General features: G+C 36.2%; 1 protein-coding gene across 4 annotated transcripts in view; it reads right to left on the reverse strand.

Annotated features, from left to right (window-relative positions):
- Positions 1-465: 465 nt before the first annotated feature.
- TRAT1 (T cell receptor associated transmembrane adaptor 1) overlaps positions 466-19,085 on the reverse strand; it is a 31,620-nt gene continuing 13,000 nt past the window's right edge. The window contains exons 1-5 of one of the 4 annotated variants that reach the window (XM_074033782.1): positions 15,924-15,939; positions 9,699-9,844; positions 8,173-8,234; positions 6,061-6,149; positions 677-1,724 (exon numbers count right to left, since the gene is read on the reverse strand). In XM_074033782.1, the coding sequence (XP_073889883.1) occupies positions 1,467-1,724; positions 6,061-6,149; positions 8,173-8,182 (357 nt within the window). In that variant the 5' untranslated portion in view covers positions 8,183-8,234; positions 9,699-9,844; positions 15,924-15,939 and the 3' untranslated portion in view covers positions 677-1,466. Of the gene's footprint in view, positions 1,725-6,060; positions 7,560-8,172; positions 8,235-9,698; positions 9,845-15,923; positions 15,961-19,085 lie in introns of those variants that run through there. The other 3 variants (XR_012431832.1, XM_005548216.5, XR_012431831.1) reach the window with 3 other exon arrangements.

Below are 19,085 nucleotides of genomic sequence, written 5' to 3' on the forward strand. Positions count from 1 at the left end.
CAAAAGACCTAAACTAAATTTATAGAAAGAAAAACTAAGTTATCTGAGATTTAAAAAGTCCTGTGTAGGATTATGGCAGATTAGATCATTTAGAAGAAAAGATTCATAAACTTGAAGATGTAGCAAGAAAAACTATCCAAAATGAAATACAAAAAAGAATGAAATAAAATAAACAGATAAGTAAAATGTGGGACCATTTGCAAGTAATTGAAAAACTTGAAAATGAGGAGGGTCACAGAAAAAAAAAATTGGTCATTTCCCCCCCAAATTTGATGAAATCTATAAATATATATATCTAAGAAGCTCAACAAATTCCAAACACAAGACACTTGAAAAATAACCATACCTTGGCACATAATAATCAAATTAGAACCAGTAATAAGGAAAATCTTAATCAGAAAAATAACGTGTATCATACGTAAGGACAAAGTATTAAAGTAGATGTTTCATCAGAAACAAAGTGAAAAGACAGTGAAGCAGTATTTTTTAATTACTGAAAGAAACATTGTCATCTCAACCTTGCTTTTTGTATCAATAAATTGTTTTTAAAAAGTTATTAAAATTATTTAAACTCTGATTTGGTTATCAGTGGGGTGCTATGCAGACATTAAAATTATGATATATAAGTGTATTTATATATCATTAAATACAACAGTGAAAATAAATCCACAATATATTGTTGAGTGAAAAGAAAGTTTAAGTAATGTGTACAAAAGAAACCACATTTTTGGTTAAAACAAAAAGAGAAACATCTGATATACATACATAAGCATGCCCAGAAAAATATTTAGAAGGATATATAGAAAGTTTCTCCAAGTGATTATCTCTGGCTAGTAGAATTTCTAAACTCTTTTTGATATTTGTTAGCTGTTGTAAGGAGCATGCATTAATTTGACAATTTTCAAAACGGTAAAGCTATCTTTGAGAAAAATACTTTGTAAGAAAATTATATTACTTCTCTTAGTAATGCATTTTAATGTCTCCTATACCTTTCAATTAGAAATTTATTTTAATTATGGGCTATTGCCCATTGGTGAGAAAGGAGAATTAAAACAAAACTGATTGGCCTTTATTTTTATTCTAACTTGTTCCAGAATACATTCATGCTTAAATTTTTAAAAAATTTCCCTAAGTATTAGGTATTGTGAATTTGTAATTTTGTTATCAGGCTCAATTTTCAAGTTGGGTTTTATTAAGTTTTAGTATATGTGCTGCCGAGGTGAGCACATTAATTTTTTACATTTTAGTAGTAAAGCATTTTTAAAGTTATTTGAAATACTGATTTTCACAGCATTACGTTTGGCATGCATAAGTGTAAGCTCTGAATAAGAGGTAAGCCACCATCCCATCAACAAATGATCAGGTCATCACCCTGCCGCCAAGTCCTTCTGTGTCCTCTGAGGATCTTGTTTTCTTAGCAACCATCTTCAATAGGAGCCAAATCATTGAGCTAGATCATGGCCCAGCTAGTTTATAGGTTCTCTCTTAGCACGGATCAATCCAAACAGTCTGATGGGATCATCATGAATGTTTTCCTCTACTGCCTGACTTTCTGGAGAGAAACTGTCTACTAAGGTGGTCTTAGAAACGCTGGCATCTATTGCATGTAGTTGCTCATGTCCATCCTTGTCTGAGAAATGAGAATTTTGTTTTCTGGGCTTTCTGCGCTTCCCCTTAATGCTGTGATCGAGTGAGGCGTAGCACATCTGTGTTTCATTGGTTGCCTAAAAGAAAGGGATGTTAATTTTTCATTGTTAGCCTGGTCTTTAGCTTGACTTCTGGAAATTTCTATGGTGAATGAAAACCAAGTAACTTGTTTTCTAGGCCTCACCTACCTTGTTTTGCCAAATTTGTCAGTACAAAAAACAAAAACAAACAGAACAGAAAACTATAGTCAGCCAACATATTGAGTTGAAAAAGTGCTTAGATGAAACTTTTTCCTAGATTTTTATTTGTGTCTTATACTCTAACTGTACATGAACATTTTAGGTTGATTCTTACCTGCCTCTACCTCCACCTCCACCTAAGGCAGTTCTGGCTCTGTGTTGCTCTTACCAAGTAACAATAATCCAGTTTATTAAAGTAGGAATAAGCATGATAGGAAGGAGTTTACCAAATCACAAGGTCTACTTTAGAAGTACCTAACAATTGGTCATTTAATGGTACATAAAAGTCCCCAATCTTTCTACATTTTTAAGATTCAGAAGTATAAAGATAACCATATTCACTTACATGATGGATATCTGGCAAATAACTAAATTTCTTATCTTTCCCTATTATTTTCTTATCTGGCTTCCCCAGCTCCCTTTGGAGCTCATTTGGGTTGGTCTTGGAGATATCCATTCACATCCAAGAGGGCCCAATGGGCTTCTCTGGATTAGACCTGGGTGAATACTAAAGAAAGACAGGAAACTAGGCTATCTAGGGGAGGCAACATACTAAAGGCGAGACCTTGAATTTGGCATTGGAAAGACTACAGCTGAATCCCAGCTCTGCCATACACTGATCATGGGATCTTGGTCAGGTTTTTAAAACTATTCTGAGCCTCAATTTTCTTGCCTAGAAAATGCAAATCATCATAGTGTGGTTATGGTTAGTACATAGAGATAATGTACATGGAAGCTATAACTACTGTCCAAAAGTAAGGTAGCATTGTAATTATGAAAAGTTGTAGACTAAAACTTTAAGATAGCCATTGAACAAAACAAAGATTTATGTATTAAGCATTACTCTTTAAGACTGGGCCAAAATTGTATTGATTTGCAGGGATAGAGTGAAGAAATAACATTTGGATTAACAATATTTCTATTGCATAAGTAAGCATCTCCCCATTGGCACTTGTTTTCATGCTAAGAGTGAAACGTTTTATATTCTCTGCCAGATAGAAAAAATCGTCCTATTTATACCCCCTGCTTTGTATATGTGTGTGTGTGTGTGTGTGTGTGCGTGCATGTTTTTTGAGATGGAGTTTCGCTCTTGTTGCCCAGGCTGGAGTGTAGTGGTGCGATCTCGGCTCACTGCAACTTCTGCCTCCCAGGTTCAAGCAATTCTCCTGCCTCAGCCTCCCAAGTAGCTGGGATTACAGGTGCCCACCACCACACCCAGCTAATTTTTGTATTTTTAGTAGAGACGGAGTTTCGCCATGTTGGTCAGGCTGGTCTCGAACGCTTGACCTCAGGTGATCTGCCCGCCTCGGCCTCCCAAAGTGCTGGGATTACAGGTATGAGTCACCGCGCTGGGCCGTGTGATTTTTTTGTTGTCGTTTTTTGTCTAGCTTTTTATTCTTAAAATCCTCATTTCTGGAAAAACTGTAATAGCTGCCTAACTGGATCCATGCTCTATTTTCTTCCCACTGCCATATACCGTCGTCAAGTTATTTCTAATTTAATCTCAACCTGTTTTCTTTATTTATAAGTGAAAGCATTCCAAATAATGCATGTGTGGTCAACACTTGGTCAACTTTATCAAGTGCTACAGAGTTAAAGAATGTGAGTCCTAAGAAAGGAAAATAAATTGTATGTTTAATAGTCACTGGAGACTTCCACATTGCAGTGTTAGTTAAGTGCATGGGTGGAAAACACATAGCCAGGGTAAATGAATGTCTATCTATCAAAAGAAATCAAAACAATAGAGGAAGAAGCTAAGAATCCGTTTAAAAATTAGAAGGAAAAACAGTTCAAGTAAGGTTTTTTTTTTTTTTTTAATATTGGAGGGATTTTCACATATTGGTAGGCAAACAATAATGATTCATTTAAAAAATGGGAACTGGAGAAAAATTAGATAATTGAAAGTACAAGATCCTGAAATAATTAGGAGAAAGGGTCAAGATCATGAATAAGAGCATTGGCTTTGGAAAGGAGAGAGGATGCCTCTGGAGGAGGAAAAGATTGATTAGAGATTTGGACATGAAGAGAAGAGGAGCAAGCTCACACTTGTGTTTTTCAAATGCTTTAGGATTTGGGAACTCTTGTGAACTAACTTTATTACTAGGCTTTCTGATTAACTCTTCCTAGTTAATAGAAGACTGAGATACTAAAATTACAATTTCTGAACTGTACACATCATTTTCAAAGGCCAAGGGGCCTATTTACATTTTTTCCAATGAAGAAACACTTTGTCTATCAAGCTTTATGCATAATATCCTAGATTTTGACCAAAGTAACAAAGTAAGCATTGTAGTAGCAAACTGGGTAGTGTTTTTTTATGATAATAATCACTGTAGTGAAATGAAATTGAGCAAATACAAAGAGATTACCTCTAATTTGTGAAACTAAATTTATGAGAATAGTATAATAGAAAAGAGTAATTTTCTTGGAAATACCTTTAAATATATAATTTATAAAAAATCAGACTTTAAAGACATTTTAAGGCTTTGCATAATTTTCACTTGAGTGAAAGCCAGATGCAGCTCAAATAAAGCTACCCTGTACAATTGACGTGTATGAAATAGTAACTTCTATTCAGAATTCTCAATACTTTTGTAACTAAAGTGCTGTGAATCTCTAAACTTCAGATAATATAGTGTATTTTAACCTTATTTGAGAGGTTTTCTTTTTATTATCATGGATTTAGCAAATCATATTATATCATGCAGGTTTTCCATATGTTTATCTAAACTATATTTTATAATTAACTAAACATTAGATGACAGATTTGGTGACTATATTTTTCCCAAACCCTACTACATCTTGGTTTCTTAGTTAAAAAATATTCGGCCAGGTGCGGTGGCTCACGCTGGTAATCCCAGCACTTTGGGAGGCCGAGGCAGGTGGATCACTGGGGTCAGGAGTTTGCAACCAGCCTGACCAACATGGTGAAACCCTGTCTCTACTAAAAATACAAAAATTAGCTGGGCATGGTGGCAGGCACCTGTAATCCCAGCTACTTGGGAGGCTGAGGCAGGAGAATCTCTTGAATCTGGGAGGCAGAGTTGCAGTGAGCTGAGACTGTGCCATTACACTCCAGCCTGGGCAACAAAGAGCAAAACTCTGTCTCAAAAAAAAAAAAAAAAGTTTAAAAATCTGATTTATTAGGGGATTTATCTGAAGAAAAAGAGCAAACTTCTACTTCACTGGGAAATTTTCAAGATGTGAGTCATTTTAGGGAAGAGAATGTTCTGTAAGATAGGACTAAGTTTGGATTCTGTCTACTTACTTAGTACCTAAGTGTTCTAGGGCAAGTTTTCATCCTTTGTGAGCATTTGTCAAATGGGAATGATAATGCTGCCTCCCTCATAGGAATCTAAGGAGATAATGCACATAAAGCACATAATACAAGACCAACACATAAAAATTGCTTAGGAAATGCTGGTTCTATTACTATGTCTAGGCAGTAACAAGACAGGATCTGAGAGGAGAAGAAAGACTATTTTAATTGAAATGTGTAGCATTTCAAGAGCATGCAGGCTAAAAATTTCTAATGGCTTTTAGTAAAGTTAGAACTAAAACTGAAGAGGTTGAACAAATTGTGGTAGGAAAAAGAGAAACTAGCCATTTCTTCCTGTTTTTTTATGTTTCTCTTTACGTTTTTGTCCTGCCTACCTCCACATAAACTGTGTGTATATTTTGCAATCTCTTGCGGTAAGACCACAGCCATAGGACTTGCATTAAAATTGAAAGTCATTTGCCTTTTAAAATAGGGATATGATGTTTTGTATCTAGCTAATTTATCTTATAACTAAAGGTCTCCCTCTCCCTACCCCAGCTCTGTCTTTTGAATTTCTGACATTTAGGTCTTGTAAGCATTATCCATGTGTCAACTTCTGTATGATATGATCTCTGTGATACACACAAAATTTTCAATCAGAAAGAAAAAGCTTAATAGATTGCCTTTGTGATTGTGTACAATTTTAAAATCTATTGCCTTTGTGATTGTGTACAATTTTGACTCTTGGAATATGGTTTGAGTTCTGTTTACATGATTCTGAGTTAGAGTCAGTTCCCAGAACTTGATACCCGATTGATTGCAAAATTTCTAACAGGCTATTTCAGATGTGTATCATAATGTACTACTCTTATGCTCTTGAAATGTGCAAATATGGAAACAGAAAACAAAACTCACCTGTGCAGATGGGGTGGCTTCGTGCCTTTCACTTACAGATTTCTCTGGTCGGGCTTTCATTTGTTCATAGCAATTTTCATCCATTGGTTCTTGGGAATTAAAAAGATTGTGACTCATGATAGAAAATTTAAAAATACTAGTATGAATAAAAATACATGATCTAAACAACATTTGACTGTAAATATTAACTGCCCAAGAATTACTTAACTAGTGTTTTTGGTGGAGATACAAAGAAGTAAGGAAGCCCAAACTGTTACCTGCAGATTAAGCCGTGAAGTCTCTTGAGCTACAGGGTTAGTAAGATAAAAATAAATCCTTGGCATAAGAACTAGATCATATGAATTTTCTTGTACCATTGCAGGACTTTACAGTCTTAAACTACCATTTAAATGTTATAGAGATCTCACAAGTTAAAGGATTGCCTGTACTCTCTATTTAAGATAGACTGCAAATGGTGCATGGTGCCACAAAGCACAGTACACATACATCGGTGATTACAATTTTGAAATTCATTCCTTGAGTAAGGAGTTTTACTCAGGGATGTTTCAAGTCCAACATCCTCATTTTGAGAAAGAAGGTTTATATTATGACTTTTGTCCCATCAATCAGTGACAGGACATCTCAGTCAGACTGCCTAAGGGTCTGGGACTGCACAATGCTTGTCCTTAGTATTTGGGGCTTTTGTACAGTGTTCAGCAGCCAGCAGATCTGTACTCATTTCATCCTACAGGATGAATCATCCATACCTTTTTGAATCATCCATACCTTTCTTCCCCCAGATATGTCCATTTAAAAGGAAGAAGAAAGTGAAGTAGTGACTCATTGAATGACCAGTAACCTGGCAGAAATGTGGATGGTACCAGTTTGACCCTCAGAGAGAAAAAGATATATTTACTATAACAAAAGCAACTTAATAATCATTGAGCTCTTTTTGAAAAGCAACACCCTGAGAAAGGGTATGTAGAGTGGTGTTTCTCAAATCGTGGTCCATGGAAAATCTGCATCAGAATCACCTGGGATGTTAAGTAGCAGATCTCTAAGCCTTAGCCTGGACCTGCTAAATCAGAATGAGTGCAAGTGGCACCTGGGCTCACTTAAGTATGGAAGTAACAAGTATGATGGGTTTAGAGTCATCAGAATACATAAGAATTCGAGTAGTCAAATATTACAGGTGGCCAACATGATTCTCCAAAGTGAAATGGGGACAAATTATCGAGCACTAGAGGGCACTCTACAATGAAAGGAAAGATAAAAATAAATTTTTGAATCATACAAAAGAGAATTCCCACATTTCTAACTTTAGTATGATTCCATAGTGCTTTAATACATAGATTTTTAGATAAATTTTGTACATTACTTGATGTCTCTGTGTTCAAAACTTGGAGTTCAATAGGATTTAACCCCTAAGTCTCCTCTGATGTATTGAATGAGTACTTGCAGGGAAAGGCTGGTAGCTTCTATCTTCTATCATCAGAACTCTAGGATCAGACCAAGGTTATCTGTTTTGAGAAATGTAGGGATGTTTTATTTTTAGGTGTCCGGGATGATACAAGTGATAAGGGATGCTGGGAATTCAAGAGCACTTATTACATATGAACAAAATAAATATATAAATCACTCAGCAACAATTTGGTTCTTCTTTCTCCCACCTGCCATCAATCCAGCCCTACATTCTCTATTTAAAATATGAGAAACCAAGGAAACTGTTCATTGTTCCATGCTATTCACTATACATTTGCTTTTGTATACTGAGCACAAAGCACTGTTTCTGTGGACAACTTTCTGTCCTAGAAATAGCTTTATTTCATAGAATTCGGTGTGTGTCGAAATTCATGGTAATAGAGTCTTCCTGTATTCTCATGACTACTAGAGTGAAATGAAGAGAATGTAGAAAAACAGGATGTTGATTTAGAGTGGCTATTGTAATACAGCTTACAATATGCAGCTTTGGAAATATGGCCTAATTAATATACCAAAAGTACTTGAATTGATGGTTACCACTGGGATAGCTAAGTGTGATTGTGATTTTTTTAAAGTGCTACTTAAATTATTTTGTGAAACCAAGTGTGATTTACTTGATTTATTTATAAATTTAATTTATGGAAAACTTACCTGAAATCATATCATCTAAGTTACCATAAATTGGTGCATCTTCAATATAATACTCATCATCCCTATAACAAGGAAAAATAATTTACCTTATTAGATTCCACTTTTCACATAATTCATAACTGATTTCTCAGCTAAATTCAATATTAAGTGAACTATTGCCTATTCTTGGTTACCCCTAGCCAACCACGGTAGGTGTGTTCCTGTGCAAGTGAGTGAACACATGCCTGCATGTATGTATGTGTATGTGTGTTTCGTGTAAATTTAAAAAGTTGGTTTTTGGACCTTCTTACAGGGAATAATGATAGCAAATACTTATTCAATAGTAACTGTGTATTAGGTGCTACATCGAGTATATGTCATATGTTTGTTCATTTAATTCTCTCAATTCCAACATAGGTGCTATATCATCCCCCGTAGGCAGATAAGAAATCTGAGGCACAGAGAGGTTATATCACTTGTTCAAGATTACAAGACTAATAAGGAGCAGAACTGGAATTAGAACCCAAGTAATCCATGCTCTTTATTGTACAATGTACTGCCTCTTTACTCACCCAGAATATCAGTCCAAACAGTCTCTTAAAATTATGTTTTCTGAGTATTACAGACTGAGGTTAGCAGATGCAATAAAATGATTGATCACCTATTATGTCCAGATGCTGAGTTAGGTGTTTTACATACATTAGATCAAAAACTCACAAAGAAAATTCTCCAAAAGTAGTAGTATTCTTCCCTGCTTTACACAGGAGAACCCTGAGATTCACATAAATTAATTTACTCTCCCTAGGCTTATCTCAACTGTCAGCAACAACTACCAATTATGAAACTTTTCTCTACGCAAGTGCTCATTCAACCCTCAGGACAATAATATTTTTATCCCTATTGTGCATATAAGGTATTTGCAACTCATAGAGGTTAATGACATTGTCCACGGATACACAGTAACTGGAAGTGCTAGGATTGTACAGCAAGTTTAGTCCTAAAGCCCTGTGCTCAGTCCACATCATGAGGAAGTTATTCAGAGGGTGATACAATTCAAAGGCTCTAGGGAAACAGTCTAGATACTATACAGGGACCATAGTTTTTATGTCTCCCCCTCCCCCAAGTCAAGAGAACTGACAGGAATACACAGCTATTTGCTCTTGCTAGCTGATTAAAGTTCCTTCCAGCCTCACGTGAGTAATGCTATTAGAATTACAGTATACATCCTACCATTGTCACCAGACTGTCATTCTACCAATGTCATCCTACCATTGATGATGGCCCTAGTGACCAGATTTCACAATGGCAGTCTGGGAACTGAGGAACTTATCAGGTGGTGAGAGTGGCATTTCATAAAATAGTACCAACTGCTTTAACTTTGAGATTACATGTCACTGAAAGCTGGAGGGAATTTCATCAAAAGAAAAACAAAAGGACTCTTATCTCAAGGCATAACAGCTGTATTACTCCCCATGCTACTGAAAAAAAGACAGAGTATATGTAAATAGTAAGTAGGTAATAAAAAATAATAACAGTTCAAATGATACCTGTATGAAATGGCTTGAAAAGCTCAGACATGGGCATACACTTCACTCATCTGATAACAAAGGAACTCATCTGTAACCTTTTTTCCGTCCAGTAATTCAATACAGCTTAATATTTGGATATCAAGTAGTCCCTGCTCATGAGTTTTCTCCATGCCAAGAATATAATAGCAAAAGGTGAAGAATTTTTAATAAGACAATCCATCCATTTTCCTAGCCCACATAGATAGCAGATACAACTTGCAAATGATAAATCATGTCCAGAAAATGAATATTGTTTTATTCCCATGAATGAAAATAAGATATGATTTATAATGCAGTGTCCTGTGTCTACAGGCCCATCTCAAATGATTAATCATCTCAAACTATTATTCAGGAGCAACTGCCTAACAAACAAATTAAAAAATATATTCTTGGCAATGCCAAATAGCTCCAGCCTGTTATAAATGTGTAATAAACCTCAGGAGCAAATGTGTGGCAGTGTTTTATGTGGATGATTAATTACTTTTAAAAATAAATTAATAATTGAACTCATATCTGAGAGGCTAGTGTGCCTCTGAGTTTTCAGCCAGATCAGACTCTCCATTGTTCTGAACATGCCTGAAATAATTCTCTTAACCAATTAGTACATTTACTGACACTCCAAAATTAAGAAAAATACATTAATTGTATCTATTACTATGGTCCAGACTCTGTGCTTTCATTTATATTTTTTCTAGTTCCTATTTTTTACATTTTATATTTGTATTTATTATTTATTAGGTCTTTCATAAAATTCCTCAAGTAGTTTGCGATCCAAGTCCATTTAAATAACTAAATTCAAATTTAAAAAAAATCTGGCGTGAACCCAGGAGGCAGAGATTGCAGTAAGCCGATGCTGCGCCACTGCACTCCAACCTGGGAGTCAGAGAGAGACTCTGCCTCAAAAAAAAAAAAAAAATCACTACTTTTACCTGATCACCTTGGACTTAAATTCTCTGTTTAGATTGTCTTACTTAAAAAATGAGAATATTAAACTAGTTGATCTCTATTGTTCTTTTCAGCTCCCAAGTTCTAGAATACAAATGCAGGATTCCAACATCCAAATAAAATTGAAAGACTTTGTCACAAAATTAAATAAATCTATTTTAAGGGTCTGAGAAGTTGCCAGATATGGGAAAGGACAAGCTTCGGGATATATCAGAAGTTGGTTTTGGTAATTGCTAACCTGACTTGCTTCATAGTTGTTACTCTGAATAGGCGAAGATGTAAGCTTGGGCCCTGAAAGCATGTAGATGTTTAAAGCCATGAGAGAGGATGATATTATTTATGGAATGAGGCCCTGGGCACTCTGATGTTCAAGATTCAGAAACCAGCAAAGGAGAAGGGGCTGCTGGTAAGAGAAGAGGAAAACCAAAGAGGGAGGTGGCTCAGAGCCCAGAGAATCAGGTGTTTCAAGTAGAGAGTGTCAGGGTGTCAAATGCTGCAGAGGGACTCAGCAAGCTGAAACCGAGATTTGATCATGGTAACCTTGGCAAGAGCAGAGCCGGTGTATTAGTGAGGACCTATGGCATACAGTAGGTTCAAGAAAGAAGAGGAAGAAAAGCCAGCAAATATGGAGAGAATATAGAGGGAACTTTCAAGTTTTCTTGTAAAAGAGAAAAGAGCAGTGAAGAGGTAGTTGTAAGACAATCTAGTTTTTTTTCTGTTTTTTGTTTGTTCGTTTTTTTTTTTTTTTAGATGGAGTCTTGCTCTGTCGCCCAGGCTGGAGTGCAGTGGTGTGATCTTGGATCACTGCAACCTCCGCCTCCCGGGTTCAAGTGATTCTCCTGAGTAGCTGGGACTACAGGCACATGACACCATGCCCAGCAAATTTTTGTATTTTTAGTTGAGACAGAGTTTCACTATGTTGGCCAGGATGGTCTCAATCTCTTGACCTCATGATCTGCCCACTTCAGCCTCCCAAAGTGCTGAGATTATAGGCATGAGCTACCACACAATCTAGTTTCAAGGAGATGGTTGGTTTTTTAAATGTATAAACAATACAGTCTGTTTATATATTGGTAGGAATGATACAAAAGGGACAGAAAAAGTAACAATGCAGAAGAAAAAAGGAAACGTTGGCAGAGTGATGCATAGATGCTTATTACATTTTTGCTTTCTCTGGCATGGGCTGTGATATGGGTGTAGATGTCTTGAACTTGGTGTAGGAGGGCACCAAATAGAGAACCCTGATCCAGAGGAAGAGTGTAAACCCTAGCACTATTTCGTGTGACTGAGGCTGAGAAGCGAATCCAGCAGTGTTGTCTCTGAAGTGCTTGTTAATGGATGCTCATAGCCATGATACCCAACACTAAATTCTCATTCTGTTGATTAGTGTTCAAGTGCCTCTCTAATATGCGTATTTCTTTATAAAGTCTGTTAAGCACAATGAGCTCACATTCCCAGTGCTTTAGAGCACTTCAAAAGAAGGGTCTTTTGCCAAAGTTTGGCAGAAAAGATACTGGAAAGAACTGCCAGCATGATGATTTCTAAAATGACAGAGAATCCGAGAGCAGTGACGGAGCTAGAGGTGACAAGGGGGCAGCCAAGAATAAGGTTTGGGGAACCCCGAGATTCTCAGAATTACTTAGGAAAGGGACCAGAGTTCTTGCAGTTATACAGGGTTGGGGCTTGGGGTATGATTATTTGTACATTGAAACAAACAGGAGGCTGGAAGACATAGAGACACGTCTTCTGGGTCTAGTGAAGGCCTCAACTGCACAGCCACTTGGACGTCTGAGATGTCAGGGAAAGGCGCCCAAGAGTTCTGTTGTCATCAGGATTTTCAACCTTGAGAACAGGTCAAGAGGACAGATGAGACTAGTTATATTTAGGTAGCATAGTTAGCAAAGAAGGGAAATACAGAAGATCCCCACCCTGCAGAGCTCCAGAAAATCAAGAAATCACCTGAAAGTAGAAGAGTAGCTGAGCTGAATTAATGTTTTATGATAAAAGCACCTCCAGTGTCCCCCAGAAGCAGTTCATGAAAAGCTGCTGGAAATGTGTCCTAAGCTTTTTGAGAGAGACCCTGAAAACTGAGGAGTCATGATAAGCTTAATGTAATTGTGAACCTGACCTGCTTTCTTGAATTAGGGTGTGAACATACTGCAAGTGGGCAGGAATTTTCAGAGACATTAATTTTTATTCAATAAAGCAGCAGCTTTTTAGTCAAGTACGCTCCATAAATAAAGTATTATATTACAAACCTTATTCTTCAAATGATAAAACCAAATTTCACCAATGCTCATTTCCCCCAAGACTGCGAATCCACTAATTCCAAGTCTGTTTAAAATCCAGAATTGCCTGGATCTCAGACCCATGATAGTCTCACAGTGTTATCCTTCCAATACAAACCAAAAGACAAGAATTATGTTTTAAATGAGAAAGAAAGTGACCCAAGGATAAATAGCAGAAAGTGTGTATTTGACTTTCTGCTTGATTTAAACGCTACGGTCTCCTTAAAGTGATCATGTTTCTGACCTACTATTGCAGGAAGGGCAGGGAATGGGGAAACAGAGAAATACAATGAGAGAAGCAATTCCTTTCCCTTCCAACATAAGCCAGTATTGAACAGGAGTGGGGAGAGAGTGCAACAGAGAACTCAGTGCGATGGAAGTTTATTTCCTTCCTCTGTGGCCACAAATGATGTTGGAACTGAAGAGGCATCAGTAATGCAAGCCCCACCTAAGAAACATAGACCTTATTTTCACTTGCCCTGTTTTAACATTTAATGGAGTGAGATAGTTTTTAGTTTGCTTATTGATTTGTTTGTGGAGTTTCCATGTCCCTTTACAAAAGTGATTTTGGTTCCCAAACCACATAATCAAGAGAAATAGACAAAATATAAAGTATATACATAAACTTGTGAATTAAAATATCAACCCTTTTATATAGAAAAAATTTGCATTGTATATTCAAATTTTGCCTAACTGGAGATTTGTTACAATAGACAATAGACTATTTTATAAATCCTTAAGGAAAAGATTCATGCCTTTCCATCTTTGTATCTTTGTTGTTGCAGGACAGTTATCTGAGTGACTTTACATCAAACTGGCCCTTCCTTTCTCACTTCTAATTTTTCAAAATAACTGGAGAATGTGCTGGAAATGCAACCTTCAGAGATAAAGAAGAATCGGCTGGAACAGCCTAGGTTCTATTCTAGTCTTCTCATAGAAACAGGATATCCTTCAGTGCTTTAGTCCAGCATATCATGTTGCCCCTTAGGGATAAACCCAAAGGTGGGCTGCTTTCTGGGGTCCTTCAGTTGCAGTGCAGGTGGGGAACAGGAAGATGAGTTTCCATCCACCTTGGGCAGCTTTTCTGAATCTTGGGGAACTAGCTCCTAATGTGTCTTAGACTTTGGTTGTCCTTTGCTGAGTATCGGTAAGTAATAAGCTCACTTTATGTAACTCATTGTGTGTTTTGTCTCACCAGGCTCAGGCAAAGTAGTAAATGTGCAACCCAAGACACAGTGGGCTGAAGCGCTCAGACCCCTATTCCTGGTGGTTGGCATAATAATGACCCTTTGCTATTTTACATCCTCCCTTGGGATTGGTAATCAGCAAACTTACTTTGCAATTGTCTAGCACAGTGCCTATTTGTTGAGTGAATATTTATTGAATGAATAAATGCTATAAAAGCTTCTTTTTTACATTTGCCCTACAGCTAAGAGCCTGATTGCTTTGAGGCAGGTATTTTACCAATTTTCCCTCATTCCTCCCATCCTAATTCCTAAACCACCAACCTAATTTAGCTAAATAGTCAAATCACAAGACTTTCTATCACATTGCATCTTAATTGCCCTGCAAATTACAAGTATTAAATAGATCATCAAAGAGATTAGCATTTACTGTGTGGTTATACAGGATTTTCATCATTATGTGTTGTAAAAAGAAACCAAAAGAGCGATAAGCAAATCATTCTTGATATAAACTAATGACTTGAAAATTATCTAATGTTAAAGAATTCAATGTTAAGAGTAGTCGTAAAAGCAGATTTTGTGTGTGAGGGGGTGTGCCTGCAGCCCAGATCTTATACTTGCTGGAGAAATTTTCACATGGAAAAAGAATTAAAAAAAAAAAAAAAAGACCTTTAAGAGACAAAAAAGGCTTATGATCTTATCCTACCCAGTGAGAAAGCTCTGTGTTTTTCAAAGACCTTTCAGTCTACCATTTCAGAAAGGTCTTGAAGAGCCCTCTAGGAAATTCTCTTTATTTAGATTTTTTTTTTTTACTCCTAAAACAGAAATCTCCAATATATTGACATATCTGGGTCAGAATATAGTATCCAAAAAAAGTAAAATTTCTTTACTATGATTTATGCCATCTTTTTAAAAAAAGTATACTACTATACAAATTTCTTTGCACATAGCTCATTAACTATTAAAGAAAATAAGTTATATCTATAACTGCATATTCTTTCAGAGTATCTGTTCATCACATTTCCCTATTGATTGACATTAACTTTACAAACAGCATAGGGCTATGCATCTTTGTATATATCTATGTGTATACACATCTTTTTTTTTTTTTCCTTGAGACAGTCTCACTCTGTCACCCAGCTGGAGTGCAGTGGTGCCATCTCGGCTCACTGCAACCTCTGCCTCCTGGGTTCAAGTGATTCTCCTGCCTCAGCCTCCTGAGTAGCTGGGACTACAGGCATGTGCCACCACACCCCGCTAATTTTTTTTTTTTTTTTGTATTTTTTGTAGAGACGGGGTTTCACCATGTTAGCCAGGATGGTCTCCATCTCCTGACCTCGTGATATGCCTGCCTTGGCCTCCCAGAGTGCTGGGATTACAGTCGTGAACCACCATGCCTGGCCCATGTATATATATCATAAATTGTATTAGGTTGCCAGATTGTTTTCTACTATACATTTTGAAGTGTAGCACAATTCTGTATCTAAGCTAGATCATCATCTAGGATATCTGCCTCTGAAATTAATGAGAATTCTATAGTTACCAGGTTAGAATCTCATTTTATCCTTCAACCAGCTCTCTTGTTGACTCACAGTGTGCAAATAACTAGGAAAGATAATAATGTTATAGCTTCTAATCTTTAGATGAAAGTAAAAGTAATTAAAACTCACTTTTCATTTTATTTTAACCTAAGTACAATATCCATGAACCAAATCTTTAAACAATATAGCATTGTTACTTTCACTTATTAGTTGAGAATCATGATACATGACTCAATCACAACATACCTGGGAATGTGGTCATTGGAGTAGCTGTACATTTTATCTGAAAGATATTCAGAATAGACAAGTTAAAAGAAATGTTGACATACCTTTGTTAAATATTCTAAAGTGTATTCCGAGGGGAGCTTAGCCTCAATGTCACTTAATATATTTGAACAAGGCTCTCAGGGCACTTCTGATTGAAGTAGGGTTTAAGGTCTCTTGGGCCAATCAGATTTGCCTTTTACCAAATTACCAAGACAGAGAGATTTATATGATTTGAAGAAAAACCAGATGAACGTTCTTGGTAATTTGGGATGGAAACAGTGCAGCTTGGAGACAATGTACAGCCTGGATGCATGGCGGTTTTATGCACAGCAAACGCTAAGTAGAGAGAACAGGAACCTTCCTTCCTGCCTCCCTTGTGGCTCCAGTCCATTGCAGGGCATGGCTGTACTTTCTGCCTTTGGGTTCCATGAAACACCTCTGCATTCTTGTAAGTTTTTATCTTTGCCCATGTGGTTTGAATAGGCTTTTCTTCCTTATCAAAAATTAAAAAAATCAATAGGAGACTTTTCTTTTATCTATCTATCTATCTTTCTATCTATCTATCTATCTATCTATCTATCTATCTATCTATCAATCATCTATCTGTATATCTACTTTTAACATTTCTTGGCATGAGTAACAACATAAAAATGATATTAAGGAAGTTGCTCTGATCATGACGCCATTTCATCCACATGGTACAAAGGAGTGGCAAGGAGAAATGAGTGTCCTCGAAAGAAGAGACCTGGAAAAAGTTGGAACACAGGCTCTAAAATTAAGCAAAACAGTAGAACAGTAGGAAAAAAAAAAGTTATTTTTGGTCTGCCAGGGCAAGAGTTACCAGAGATGTGTTGTAGGACAACAAAACCACACATACAAAAAAAAAAAAAAAACTATGTGATGAATCTCAGTAAGCAACTCACTGTTAAACCTTGAATGAGGCAGTTCAAAGCCAGATAAAAGTATTTTTACCTCTAGGTTAAATATAAGAATTCAAAAGCTATTTAACAAATATAGTTTTAAGAATTTTTTTTTAATGGAAGGGAATAGATTAATAATGAATTATTGAGAAAAATTAAGGGATATTCAAGGTACAATCTTAACATCAATATTATAGAAAATTCTGTATTATCCATTCATCAGTAAATTTTCTTTGCTGTTGAACTAGATGCACATACACAGTACAATGTTTATTATATTTGAATGGCTTATTTTTCAACCTGGCATTAAATAAAAACCAAAACCTTGCAAAAAAGTTATTCATGTAAAAATAAAGACCACTATTATCTAACCCTCTGACAATAACCACAAGAAAATAGTGACCAAATGATTGTCTTTCAACTTGAACATATGAAAACACTGTATTAGTGAGGAAATAGCAATAACATTTTCAAATAATTCAGTAAGTCACCAAACAACTACAAAACTTATTTTAGTTAAATGCATGTGTAACAAAGTGGAGTTATTCTCCAGAGTTTTTTAACTGTTAAAGAAACATTAGTGGAACAATTTATGAAGGTAATCATATTGGAGGATGAAATGCACATGTCAATGTGTTTGGAAGAACTCTGTGAAGGACTAAATGAGGGAAGATGTTGCAGATGCACTAAGCTGCTATGGGACCAAAAGTGATGAATGTATTCCACTTGGAATATGCCGGAAACATACTTCTAGCCCAGAGGAAATGTTCTACCATGAACTGCATGTAAAAGATGCAGTTATTTTCAACTACTTTCATATTAGTCTTGTGAATATGAGTGCACACAAATGGTGGGAGAAGCCTAGAGAGGTCTAAAACATGTTGCATAATAGGCACAAATTCAGCAAAATAAAAAATCCTGAGAAATGTAAATAGTATCAATAAGCATATAAAGAAAAAAGAGTTAATATAGACCAGGAAATTGTAAACTGATACATAAGACATGACATAAAGTATATGTTGATTTTCTTCTATGTGAAGAAAATGTTTACACTCAGGCCACTAATTACTTTGCAGATTTGCCTGGAGTTAAAGTAGATGCGTAAGAATTTAGTCAAATGGTAGCCTGATGTATAATGGAACAAATCCAGGGTTAAGAATTAGAAGACATGGATTTGGTACCAGTTTTGGAATGCATTTGCCCTGTGACAACACGCAAATTACTTTAAAACTCTGGTTCTCAATTTATCCATGAAGTAGGGACAATAATGCCTATATCACAGAGTACATGTCAGAAGTAAATGAAATAATTTCTGTAAAAAACATTTTTAATGACAAAGTTTGTTACTAATATTATACATACATTCTAAATACATATTATATAACAAGCCAGAATTTAATTGCACTCATTTGAGTCAGGAAGTTTCATTGAACGAGTTAGTTGAAAACAGGTTGGTATTATTAAGATGGTATGATATTTTAAAGTTAAAAGATTTATAAGGAATGCTTGATTTGAAATGAAATTACTAAAATCTCACCTTTGACAAAAGAAAAGTCACCAGTTGAGCATTAATTTGAAAGAAAAGAGAAAACATCAGCAAAAAATTTGAAAACAAAAGTGAAGAGTGTCATTGCTTAATAAGAATAGGAAAAAGTAGGTATAGAGTAAAAATAATTCCCCAAACAGGCTAATACTTTTAAAAGATAATGTGGATTTTTCAGTTGGAGGTGCTTGAAGTATGATCGCTGGTGCTGAGAAAGAATGCTAGTGTAACACATAAAAACTAACTCTGGCCGGGCGCGGTGGCTCATGCCTGTAATTCCAGCACTTTGGGAGGCCGAGGTGGGCAGATCACGAGGTCAGGAGATTGAGACCATCCTGGCCAACATGGTGAAACCCCATTGCTACTAAAATACAAAAAATTAGCTGGGCATGGTGTCGTGCACCTGTAGTCCCAGCTACTCAGGAGGCTGAGGCAGGAGAATCGCTTGAATCCAGGAGGCAGAGGTTGCAGTGAGCTGAGATCGTGCCACTGCACCCCAGCCTGGGCGACAGAGCAAGATTCTGTCTCAAATAAATAAATAAACAAACAAACAAACAAACCATATAGAATGGTAATGTGCTGAATGTATTATCAGGAGGGAGAAAAAAAGAAAAAAAAGTAAGGCAAAAAACTGTGTGGGAAAATGGAAATAGAAGCAACCATATAAAGTATACTATT

The sequence above is a fragment of the Macaca fascicularis genome, chromosome 2 (assembly GCF_037993035.2).
Source record: "Macaca fascicularis isolate 582-1 chromosome 2, T2T-MFA8v1.1".
Lineage (NCBI taxonomy): Eukaryota > Metazoa > Chordata > Mammalia > Primates > Cercopithecidae > Macaca > Macaca fascicularis.